Here is a 13479-nt window from a genome sequence, read left to right as displayed (position 1 = left end):
ATCGTGGTGGAAGGTGAAAGGCACATCTTATATGGCAGCAGGCAAGAGAGAATGAGAGCCAAGAGAAAGAGGAAATCCATTATAAAACCATCAGATCTCATGAGATTTATTCACCATCACAAGAACAGGATGGGGGAAACTGCCCCCATGATTCAATTATCTTCCACTGGGTCCTTCCTGCAACATGTGGGAATTATGGGAGCTACAATTCAAGATGAGATTTGGGTGGGGACCCAGCCAAACCATATCAATAATTTTTGTAATTTCCTTTTCAGATTGTTCATTGTTAATGTATAGAAATGCAACTGAATTTTTGTGTGTTGACTTTGTATCCTGCTACTTTGCTGAGTCGTGTATTGGGTCGAATCGTTTTTTCTTGTTGTGTTTGGAATCATTAGGATTTTCTGCACATAAGGTGATAACATCTATGAACAGAGATAATTTACTTCTCTCTTTCCAACTTGGATGCCATGCCTTTCTTTTTCTCACCTAATTGCTCTGGCTAGAATTTCCAGTACTATGTTGAACAGAAATGGTGAAAGTGGGCATCCTTGCCTTGTTCCTGACCTTAGAGAAAAAGCTTTCAGTCTTTCACCACTGACCATTATGTTCACTTGTATTTTTTATATATTGGTTTTATTAATTCTCATTCTCTTTTAATTCCACTTAGATGGGCCAAATAAAAAGGCCTAAGAATATTAACTTCGGGTTGATTTTTCTGCAATCAGCAGGAATCTAGAGTCATGCTGGAGTGGGTCTGTGGCCTTACAGCAAAACCGCTGTCTGTAAATGGTCCTCTAGGTTTAGAGAAATCAGAGAGAGACCATCAGTTCTTTCACTGACATCCGTGAATTTTGCCGTGGTTTATATGCTAATTTGAACATAAGTGTTCACCTGTACCACAGGCTCCTCCCCCACCCTGCCCCAGCTCTATATCTTCCTTAATTGCTCAGCAGCAGAGATGCACTGGCTCCCAAGGGTCAGGGATTTCAGCTTCAGAGGGATTGGATGACTTGCACACAGTAGGCTGGACAAATTCTCATAATGCCAACTGGGTCACTAGGCTAGGTTGCCTTGCCCAGGCAGAAAGCCACAGGCTATACCCCAGACACTGGGCAATGATCCAGTTGCTCTTTGAAGCAGAAACTTTGCCTGCTCTTGGGATAAGAGCACTTCCCAGCAAATTTCTGTCTCCAGAGGTGACATCCAAGGAATAACTGTAATGAGGTCTTTGTCTATCAACTCTTCCACCATGGGTGCACATGTGAATAAATAGTAGACTATTTAGACTGAATTGGGAAAGGCTTATTGGCAGCAATAGGAGGAATCTAACCTTCAAATATTCATTCTGCTAGCTCAGAATACCTGCTCAAATTTCAATTCAATAAATATGTGCCATGCAGCAAGTTAGACTTCAGCAACCTTCAGAGTTCCTTCAGAGTTCCCACACTGGTGGGAAACAGAAGCAAATGCAAAAAATTCAGGACACTGTAAGCAGTGTCCTGGAAAATTCCAAAGTGTTTTCATCTTATTTTATGTTGCTATATTGCTGGGGTGCATTTTAGTAACTGGATGGCAGCAGAAAGGATTTGCAAGAAGAAATTTTAGAGTGCTCGAAGTTAAGCCTAATAGTCATTTCTAGAACTCCATTCTTCACAGAACGGGTGTCTTCATTTTCCCTCAGCTTCCGTCCTCAGTCCTGATGTAAAAAGTAATATTTAAATACAATCAAAGAAATTATCCAAGAAACACGTACTTGGCCCGGTAAGAAGGCTGCTAAGGTTTAGAATTAGAACCTCAAATAGATCCTTTAGAATCCCCACTCAGTAGAAAAAAGAGGGTGAATAGATGCAAGGAAGCCAGACTAGGCAGTCTATGATACCATCTTGGCCTTGTAAGGTCAAAGATTGGACACCCAGGGGATCAAGCCCTGCTCTACCTCAAGGTAATCACATTCAAGGCTGAGGAAGAATTTATTGCTTCCGTCAAGACAATTACCTAGAACTGTAACACTTGGAATCATTTTTCTTCAGCAAGCATAAGCTGCAACACTTTAGATTGCAATGGATCTTAAAGGTCCCTTTGCCTGTGTGTGTGTGTGTGTGTGTGTTTTAAAAACAGTCTAGCTCTGCTGTCCAGGCTGCAGTGCAGGGGTGCAAACACAGCTCACGGGAGCCTTGACCTCCTGGGCTCAAGTGATCCTCCCACCTCAGCCTCCCAAAGTGCTGGAACTATAGGTGCATGCCACCGTGCCTGGTCCCCCTTCACCCTTTTGGTTAACATGAAGTCACCTAACCTGGAAGCCCACATATCTTGGCACAATGGGATCTCATTTCAACACAGCATGGGGGCTCTGAGATAGAGGAGAGGATCTGACTCAAGTATAACCATGCACCCATTCTCCAAGAACATTAGTAGCTGTGGTGGGCTACATACAGCAGGTGGTCACACTAGACCTGATCTGGCCAGCTTCCACTTTAATAAGAGCTGCGTGTGTGTGTGTGTGTGTGTGTGTGTGTGTTGGTTTCCTTCCTGGCCTTCCATAATGGAAAGACGGAGAATGAGGGCTGTGGAACGTGGTGCAGCACGCTGCAGGGGAAGATGCCTGGGTCTCAGCTCCGGTTCATCAGCGGTGCCAAGTCACTCCTCGTCTCTGGGTCTTTGTGTCTCTATCCCCCCTTCATACCAATGTCTGACCCTCTGTGGGCACAACAGGGACTGCAGTTTGCTCCAAATCAGAGCTGCAGCGTGGGTGCCCCATAAATACAAGTATGCGGCACTTACACACATGCTTTCATTCCCTTCCCATGAGAACGCTGCCCATGGAGGCAGCAGTCTATCCCATGTAGTTTACCTCCATGGGCAACATAATCAAGACTAAAGTCAGGGGTTTTGTTTCTATCCCTACATTCCAGCTCTGCTTCTATTAGGCTATGGAAGGGATTAGGGAGAAGGGACTTGGTTCAATCAGATGCAAATGCAGAGAAAACTTTACAAATCATACTGAGTGACATAGAGAAAGGCTTAGTTTTTTTAAAAGATTTTTTTCTCACTCTAAAAAGAATTCCTTTTAACACACTGAAACATTCAAAATTCTACTCAAAACTCAGTTTTAGTATTATCAAACTTAAACAGCGTCTACAATGTGCTGTTCCTGAAGTGTCACTCCTGACATTTAGTGTGATACCCTGTCATTAAGTCAGCAGACTTGAAAGATGTGGGGGTTTTCAGTGTATAAAGAAATAATGCTGAGGATCATAACACTATAGTTTCATCCCCCATTCTTAAAAGCACTTTGCTGCTAATCACATTAATCCTTATAATTTCCATGATAATAGACCCAGATCAGTGTTTTGTGAGTAGGGGTGGGTAGGTGGGGCAAGATTTCCTTGGGATCGTGGGAAAAAGAGTGACTACTGAGTTCTGAACCAGGAGTTAGGCTGCGGGAAGAGCAGCGACTCTAAGATACTTGAAAGGGGGTGCCTTGCCATCTTTCAACTTGAGCCACCTCTCCTGGCTCTCTCCCTGTTTAATAGATGCTGTCAGGTCAGGAAGAGGAACAGTAAGCTTTGGGAGGAACTTGGAAAGTGACACAGAGCCTAGCCAATGACTGGAGTCCCAAGAACATGGCAGAGAATTGGGAAATAAAAAAGCTGCGGAAACGCTGGATGTGATTATAAAGCACACAGACTAATCGGACAAAGATACAGATGCAGGCTAATGCATATGAATGAGGGAGGCTATCATGATCCCACGAACACTACTGAATAATGATGTCTCCTTGGGAATCGTCAAACCTGATTGGAAGATCAGGATTTTTTAAGTCTCTCATTGAATTTTTGTCACATGCCCTTTTTTTAAATCAAAATACCCATCAATGCATTTGATCCCCCCTACTGTGTATCATTTCTAAATGAACTTTTGTAGTTAAAAACAAAAACACATCTCCCCCTAAAGGATGACTGGGTACCAGGAAGACTGTTCAAAATAGTATTTCAAAGATTCCTCAGTTATTTCAACCAAAGGTCTGAGGCCTCCCTAAATTTGGGCAGCGTATTTGGAAAAAGAACACTAAAGGAATAGCAACTATTCTACAAGGAACCAGACTCCCTTGGAGGCAAATGTTCAGTTTGTCCAGAAAGGACATGGGTTTTATGTTTTGCGGGGAGGGGTGGAAGGTTTGGGGAAGGAGTGCAGAAAGCAATAATAAAAATCTCTTATGGTTACCACGTAGAAGAGGTATAGTGTTCCTTCTTTTATACACCCTGCTTTGCATTGTCACAATGGACTGGATTCAACTTTAAAAATTCTGGATATTTTTTAGTTGGTGCACGGGTAAGTAAATTATCTTCAATTGCAACATAAACATGTTTATCTTTGACAATAAAACATTTCCAAGGGGTTTAAATGTACATTATTCTCAAGGAAACTGCCTCAGTGGTCCTAGTTTTCACTAAATAGACCTCATTCCCTTTGAAGAATCAGTGTTCTATATCTCTTTGTAAATACAGGTCCTACATGTATTGAATTCCAACCGTTGAGACAGTTTTCCATGGATCTCTCATGTTTCTGCACACCCGTCATCAGAGGCACACAAGCTTTTGTTCTAGACTATCTTTTCAAGGGTGTCTGTATAGCAAACAGCCTTGGAAGGCAGTGTCTCCCTCCCAGAAAGAGCGCGAGTTTGTTTGCTGTCTGGGATAATAAGATCAGACAGGGTTGCTTGCAGGCCCTTGACAGGGTTAGGTCTCCCAAGCTTGGAGTTCCTCAGCTCTGATATGAACAGCATCTGCCTGGCCACTCAGCATCGCCTCCATGGGAATTTGGGGGACAACAGGAACAGATGGGGAACATGAAGCTCATGCCGCCTACTGTGCCTCTGTCTTTGGAGTCTTCTGTGTTTTGTCAGCATCCATGACACTGGCAAGTTAACTTGTTAGCTTGCATGCAAAAACTCTGGATTCTTAATAGCTGACACCTATCAGGCAAATAGATTAGATTTTGTAGAGTTAAGGAATTTCCATGTCCTATTTGTCCACCTCTCTCAAGCAAACAAATGCAAATTGCAATTCCAGCACATTGAATACATATGGATTATCTCTCGGAGTTGGTTGCAAAGGGACTTAATGTTTCCAGACAGTAAATTTAATGGGTTAAAGGACACACAGCCAGGTACAGTGGTTCATGCCTATAGTTCCAGTACTTTGGGTGGCCAAGGGTTGAGGCTAGGAGTTCAAGGCCAGCCTGGGAAACATAGCAAGACCCCGTCTCTAAATAAATAAATACAATGAGCCAGGTTAGTGCCTGTGGTCCCAGCTACTTCGGAGGAGGATGACATAGGAGAATCACTTGATCCCAGGAGTTGAGGCTGCAGTGAGCTATGATGACACCACTGTACTCCAGCCTGAGTGACAGAGCATGACCCTGCCTCTAAAAAAACAATAAATAAATAACAAAGGACACATGTAAGGAAGACAGAGTTTAGGGGGAAACATAAAAGATCAAGAGAGGGAGGTAATCCCAGAAGATGCAGATAGAAATAAATTACAATGCATTTCTTTAATCGTGGTTTTTAGTCTCAAATGAAACACACCATTCTTTGTTAAAGAAAATTACAGCCCTATCGCCCTCTACTGGAACGAGGCTGGAAAATACAGAGAAACAGCTTGAAGTTAACTCTTAATGGAATCTGTTCACACTGAAGTCCATTGCTGCTATTATCCAGATGTTGAAGTGTAAACCTCAGGTGTTTCTGGTAAGGTATGAGGGATACAGCTCCCTTTGTGTACCCAGGCTGACAGGTTAACCTGAACAACTTCGCGCTGAACAGAGTGGCCAGTCCTTCCCACACACACCTTCCATTTGCAGCAGTCACTGATTGCCACCAGTAACAGGCTGTGATTTGCTCAAAGTTCCAGCAAGTCGACCCCAGCACTGCTGCTCCACACCTGCACCACCTGCATTCCACAGAAAACCGCTGTGCAGAATCCTCCCCTTGCCTATTAATCCCACCTCCAGACCTACTCAGCTCTATCTCAGAAAAGTCTCACTCTGCTCTTGGGAGCTACAGTAGGGCTGGACACAGTGAATGCCAACCCACCAACTCCAGAGTACATCACTCTGTGATCTCAGATGGTGTCAAACGTCAGCCTATCAATACCACAAAGCAGTGGTGCCCAAATGTTTTGATCATGCACCCAAATCAGAAAAAACAATATAATGCACCAATAAATGTATATTTATTTATAAATAATATAAGTGTACAATTGTACAATATATTATGTACATTATAAAACACACAAAAATAGAAATTTAAAAGGATGAGATTAAATACAAATAATCATTTTAATACTTCCTCAATGGATTGATCATCTCCACGCCCCTGGGATGTATACACCCCCACCTGAAACAATAGCCCTAAAGTATGTCAATGATTGTTATTTGGGTTTTCAGCTCAGGTTACAGAAATATGTACAAGATAACATTTTTTAAGTTTTGCAAAATAGCCCTAGCATCAAGTTTAAATGGATGAGAATGCTTGGTGCTAACTTCTTGAGACATATTTGGACTGGTCACTACACAGCTGGTAAAATGTCATGTTATGGTTCACCAATAGTTATTTCACTTTAAGGCAGTCTAAATAGGGGATTTCATGGAGTTAAATCAGGCTATTTGTGGGAAAGTTGTTTTAAAAAAACATTTTAAAGCAAAGGATCATGATTTGCTTTTTTTTTTTTTTTCCCCAAAAACACCCAACTGGCTGGGCACAGTGGCTCATGCGTGTAATCCCAGCACTTTGGGAGGCTGAGGAGGGCTGATCACTTGAGGCCAGGAGTTCGAGACCAGCCTGGACAACATGGCAAAATCCCGTCTCTACTAAACATAAAATTAGCTGGTGTGGTGGCATGCACCTGTAGTCCCAGCTACTCAGGAGGCTGAGGCAGAAGAATCGCTTGAAGCTGGGAGGCAGAGGTTGCAGTGAGCCGAGATTGCACCACTGCACTCCTCCAGCCTGGACGACAGAGCGAGACTCCATCTCAAGAAGAAAAAGAGAGAGAAAAAAAAAGGCCAGCAAATTAAATAGCTAGCCCCTAAAGAAATAATTATTCTGCCTACAGTAGACAAAAAAAAAAAAAAAAAGGCGTTCCAAACAATGGCCACGGCAAATGGATTTAAATGGATTGCCACTCATCTACCTGATCTAACACCAGCAAGTGAGTTCTTAACATTTTTTTTTTTTTTTTGATAGCTCCAGTATCCAATCACAGAGCCTGGCACATAGAAACTCAGTAAATATGTGATGAATGACAACTCCTCAAACATTATGTAAGGTGCTGAATTACATTTGAAATAAGAATTGTGACTACAGAACACTAGTATATGGTTTGGATTGGCTGAAGCAAACTGAACAAAGCTTGTGGTCAAAAATAACATGCCTAGAGAGCCTTATTGTATCTCTCCCTCCCTGTTTCAGCATCAGTTGTTTGACATCTACGCCCCCCTGCTTCCACCAGAGCCTGAGCTTCCCTGCACACAGTGGGACAGTACAGCTGGACAGGCCTGTCCTTTTCCAGCCCTCAGTGCAAGCTGGGAGAAGCAGAGCAGAAGGTATTTTCTACACAGAGAACTTCACTCAATGTGCTCCCTAACTTAAAAAAAAAAAAAAATCATGAAAATGTTTAAACAATTCAAAAAGGACATGAACATCTAACTCTGAGATTGACATATTAACACCTCAGGGCCTCAATCAAATATTACAATGCTAAAAATCACAACTGCTACACTTTTAATTGTGGTAACTAAGTCTCCTCATGAACAGCTGTATTTTATTTAACAGGTACTTTACCAATTAGAGAAAAATATCACATAATTTAAGTAACTTTCAATTTCACTTCCTATACACTGTATCATCTATAGAGTCATCAACTGTTGACAATGTGTCAGTTTTTTTATAGGAAGAATACTGAAACTTCACTCAAGTTTCCATTAGATTAAATGCAAACTAGGATAAATAGTTTGCTATTCTCATTCCAGAGGAAAAACAAAGGGATGTGGAGTTCAGCCACTTGCTGGACAGATAAGAACTATCAACTGAAGGCTCAGTTTTTTCACTACTGCCATATGGAAAGAGGTTACCTAAAGTACTCACTAGAGGAAATTTTATTTTACTTAGTTGGGAAGTACATACACATCACACAAAGAGAAAAGGAAAACCAACTAGTGGAATTTTCTGGTGATGGTGGTTTTTTAAGCACTGTGGTGAGTTACTAGGTTACCCTCCTCTCCAGAATCTTAAACCCAGAGAGAAGCCAGCTGTGTGAATGAATTTACAAAGTCTCTTTAAGGCAAAGTAGCCACTAGAAAAAACATACTTTTCTTGAAATCTTTCAAGAAAACTAGGAAATACGCATTCTACACATTGTTGTGTCTTGTCTGCTCTGTTTCCTTGCCTTTGTGCCACACCTGTTTTCTCTAATCCCTCCTTTCACTTGATACCAGCTGGCTCACCCCCTGCCACCACACTTAAGTATTATCAGTAGCTGCCTCAAGACACTAGTGCTTCACAGCAGAACCTGATTTGAAAATTAAACCCACCCTCTTACTTGTTCAATGAAGCAAATGAAAAAAATCCTCAGTGACACTGCCTCCTGCCTGCCAAGAAAGGGTCTCACTAAACTGGTGATTGAGGTTACAGTGAAAAAAACTGCTTTGACCATTTGATAGAAAATATTACATCCTAAATTTAGAACCAAAAAAACCATTCATGGTTTTGGTAATTTTCAATTTTTACTTCCAACTACTGCAGTAACAAGATACCAGTGGTAATTCTGCACTGAAAGTGGCAACCTTTTAAGTAAACAAGGTTGCAAGTTGTAGTATTCCAACAATATTTTGACCTATGGAAATTTTCATAGGAAAGGATTATTATAATCAGTTTTATAATACTACAGACTTATGCTTCCTCCATATCTAGGAATAAAAATATCCACCCTCCCTCAATGATTCATCATGTGTACATCTCTACTCTTTACAAGCACTATCCTTCCAGTTGTACTACAAGGGGAAATCCCTCTTACTCCTGGGTTTTTCTATACTATACAGAAATAGCAGTCACTTTAGCAGTAATGTACAATACTATTCAATTTTTAGTTGAAAAATAAAGAAGTGGATTGCCCTATTTATGCCCTGACAGTAAAAAGACACACACCATTGAAACATAAAACGAGTCAACAAACTTCTATTTTTATTGACAGGAGTCCAAAATGAATACAAAAAAAGCTTCCTTTGTATGTTATACTTACTTTGCTTAAAAAGCTCCTGATAGAGTCAGGTAGACTGAAAACTAAGGATGTAGTTCAGCTTTTAGAGTGAACCTTTTTTATCAAAGGTTTAATAACATAAGCCACCAATATCAGAAAACATACGGTCCCACTATCACTTTTAGAGCTACAGCTTATCAAAAGAATTAGATCCTGCACTGATCTGCTAAGATACAGGTTTAGAAATGTTTTAAGCCATTAAAAGCCATTTTTATAATCTGTCCGATAACTGGACAATTAAGAAAAGAAAAATTCCAAAATGTAGCCCTCTATATCATGTGGAATGTGAGAGAATGCCAACTTATGACCAAGACAAGTAAAAATAAAAGTTTAAATCTATGAATGCAGCTGTTACAGTCTTGTATCACTGCAAAATGTCAATAATAGAGCTTATCAAGAGATTATAAACTTGAGCAATGTTACTTAAAACATATTTGTGGTGTTTGCTAAAACTAAAGCTGAACAAAGAAAAGTCGTTCATTTATAGACTGTGTTTCCTGCATCTTTACTTTTACTGGGACCATAGACTGATCAGATAATACATAGCCCACACTTCTGGACAGTTATAATAACAAAGGATTTATTATCATTTGCAGATGAAATAAATGCACCATCCCATACTTGAAAGGTTTCAATAAGCCTTAACATTTTTCAGGTTGTACCAAGGCACCACTGCCTAGTTATATTATGCACCCATTTCTAGAGTAAAAAAACTACACCTCCCTCAACATCAGTTCTGTACTGTCTCTGGTTTATTATACACTTCCAAAACAGCAAAAAATTGCAAATATGTGCAAACACTGTGGTCCGTTCTGAGTACTGCTTAGTCATCATCTTCCTCTTCCTCCTCTTCTTCCTCAAAGCTATCTTCAAAGCCCTCACTGTCCTCCTGGTCTTCATCCCCCTCTATTGCTGTATCCCACTGTGGGTGATTTTCTGGCACAGGCTTAGCCTCATGAACTTCCAACTAGAAAGAAGAATTAAATGTAGACATCAGAAATTTGGGGAGAAATAATGGAAGAAATCTTGGTAAACAAAAGCTCTTCTTTGACCATAGCAATTACAAAGAAACAGATTTCTATGGATACAATTCTAAATTCAACTCATTCATTTAGAATAGACACTTCATCCCAGAAATAAAACAAGTAAATCTAACCATAAGTAAATGTAGTCAAATTTCTAATACAGTTTGATATTTTGATTCTATATGTTATACTACTTATGAATGTATTTCTGTGGCATAAAATAATTATGATTCTTGAGCAAGAACACTGAGTCATATTTTAACAGAAGTCTTCTGCTTTAAGGAAGAAAAATCCGAGATATTTTCCAGTCGCTAGACTTGTGACGTAAAATTCTACAGTTAAAGAAATATGGAACCCTCGTGGAAAAAAAGAGTTTGCCTTTACTGGCTACTTTTACCCTTTACAATGCAATAATACTTTTAGCACCATCTCTCTAATATAATAGGACACCTTTCATAAAAAGCTCAAGTGAATTGGTAAACAAAGATGAAAGTGTGCTGCAAATGATACTTACAGAAGTGTATGCTCTAAGATGACAAAAATAAATTAGTTTCAGAAATTAATAAACACTCCAAATAGAATCTGTGGTTTAAAAAAAAAAGTGCCTTTCTAAAGAAAAAAGAACCCATTTGCTGAGGCCTTATAAAGTTACAACACATTAAATGTATCCCTAAAGTAATTTATATTCAATGTTCTAAATTGTTATACTCCTTAAAACCTAAAACCTTATTATTGAAAGACTAGTCCATCAAGTATATCACATATAAAGCAAGAGATGACTTCTTTTTCCTTCCATAACTCTACATTTCAAAACTAGAATTATTTTCCTAGTATATTAAACATGTATACAGAAAACTCTATTTACTGAAGAGTCACTATTCTTACCTTCAATGGTTTAATCTGATCCAAACCCATATAGGAGTCTGACCTCAGAAACACAGTATACTGATAATTTCCAGGCTTGCCTGGTGCAGGAAACTTCAGCTCTACCTAGAAGATAAAATCAGAACTTAAATATCTGTATTATGGGGAGGAAACAGCTCACTCCCTAAAATTCCTAGACCACAGTATTTAACAGCCAGGTTTTTTCTGCAGATGATACAGAAAGCCCAAACAAATATTACTGAAGTCCTTATAAACAATAATAAAGAAAAGTGAAATGTATTACATATTATAAATACCTCACAAAGAGGAGATCAAATTATGCAGAACTGATGAGGTTAATTTGTATCTCCACAATTTAAGAAAAAAGTACTTAAAGCAACAAATTCTATGCTATCACCTTGAAGAAATTAAGTAGGTATAAAAGCATAAATCAAATGTTGGAATAAAACAATAGACTTCACTAGACAGGAGATACTTCTTGCCAAATTTTCTTATTTCTAGAATAAATGCCCAATGCCAAAGCTCAAGAAGACATTTTACTTACCATCAAATCATAAACTTCAAATACAAATAACAAACCTTAAAAAAGTTTCTATTCCACGTGGACAAAAGAAGAGCAATTTTTTAAAAATGACATTTGTATGCTCTGGTGATCTGCCTCTAATCTCCAAAATCCAGATTTTATAATCAAGATTAAATATTAAAATATGCCAGTTTTACAAAAACTAGAAAAAATCATGAAGGAATCTTTTTTTTAAAATTAATCTCAGTTTGGCCTAACTATAACACAAACCTAGAAATTATTAAAAAAAAAAACGCTTTAAATCACACTACAAAAAATAAATAAGAAAATGGATAAACAAATAGGTATTTATATTTCTGTCTGGTAGAAACAACCAGAATAGTAAAACAAACTGGGGAGAAATATTTGCAACACATATCACAAAGGGCTGATTTCTTAACATTAAAAAAAAAATCCCAATTTTTTAAGACTCAAGAAAAGTGAACAATGATCACAGACACATTAAAAAGATGACTCAAACACACTGAAGGTTAAGTTTCACTCTTCAGAGAAATAAAAACTACACTGAATAGAATAAGCAGAGTAAAAATTGATTTAGACAAGAATCATCAATATATGCTTAAAATGACTGGCTAAATCAATGTTGGAGAATAGGACATTCACACAGGGCCTAAATATCACCCCATAGATTAGAGGGGGAGAAAAATACCTTTACAATAGAGAAAAACCATAGCTAAATGAGCAACCTTAATTAACATCACCAACATAGGGCAGAGGCATATACTGTACCTCTAACATAATTCAGTAAGAAGTACATCACCAACATAGCTTGCTTGCCAAAAACACGAAGATGAATAATGAGTAACCAACGAGACAAATTCATATTAAATGATATTCTACAAAACACTTTGCCTGGATTCTTGAAAAATATCAGCAGCATGCAAAGATTAAAAAAGAACAAGGACAAGAAAGTATTCAACACTAAAGAGGCACGACAACCAAATACAATGTAAAAAGGTCTTTTTTTCTTTCTTTCGAGACAGGTCACTCTGTTGCTCATTGCAGCTTCAACCTCATGGGCTCAAGTGATTCTCCTGCCTCAGCCTCCTGAGTTAGGCTGGGACTACAGGCACGAGTCGCCACACCCAGCTACAATGTGTGATCCTTGACTAGATCCTGAGTTCAAAAATATAACCAAAAACTGTAACGGACATTAGTGGAATCGTTGAGGAAATTTGAATACAGACTGTATATTAGATAATTATGCCATATCAACATTAGATTTACTGAGTATAATCATTGTAGTGGGCCTATAGAGAAGGTCCTGGTTTTTGTTTTTCTTTTTTAAGAGACAGGGCCTCACCATGTTGCCCAGACTGCTCCTGAATTCCTGGGTTCAAGTGATCTGACCGCCTTGGCCTCCCAAAGTGCTGGAATTATAGGTGTGAGCTACCGCACCTAGCCCAAGGCCCTGGTTCTTAAGGGATACATGTCACGTAGTTAGGGGTGTCATGTCATGGTATCTACAAGTACCTCAAATGGTTCAGGGGAAAACACACACACATGTGCATGTTTTGTATGTACACATACAGTGAGAGAAAGATAAAACAAGTAACAGCTAAATGTAAACAACTGGTGAATATAGGTGGGGATCTAGGGAGGTTTCATGATACTGTGCTTGTAACTTTTCAATAGGTTTTAAAACTTAAAAGATCAGGCCGGGCGC

At 39.1% G+C, this 13479-nt stretch overlaps 1 protein-coding gene across 1 annotated transcript in view; it reads right to left on the bottom strand.

Annotated features, from left to right (window-relative positions):
• Nucleotides 1-6259: 6259 nt before the first annotated feature.
• The window catches only part of SEC63 (SEC63 homolog (S. cerevisiae)), a 100159-nt gene continuing 92939 nt past the window's right edge, over nt 6260-13479 (bottom strand). Inside the window, 2 exon segments of the mRNA XM_011952834.1 lie at nt 6260-10287; nt 11231-11335. Of these exon segments, the coding sequence (XP_011808224.1) occupies nt 10144-10287; nt 11231-11335 (249 nt within the window). The 3' untranslated portion in view covers nt 6260-10143.

The sequence above is a fragment of the Colobus angolensis genome, unplaced genomic scaffold (assembly GCF_000951035.1).
Source record: "Colobus angolensis palliatus isolate OR3802 unplaced genomic scaffold, Cang.pa_1.0 Scaffold35, whole genome shotgun sequence".
NCBI classification, from domain to species: domain Eukaryota; kingdom Metazoa; phylum Chordata; class Mammalia; order Primates; family Cercopithecidae; genus Colobus; species Colobus angolensis.
Note: the sequence above shows the minus strand (reverse complement) of the source record. Positions and strands in the feature narration are given on the sequence as shown.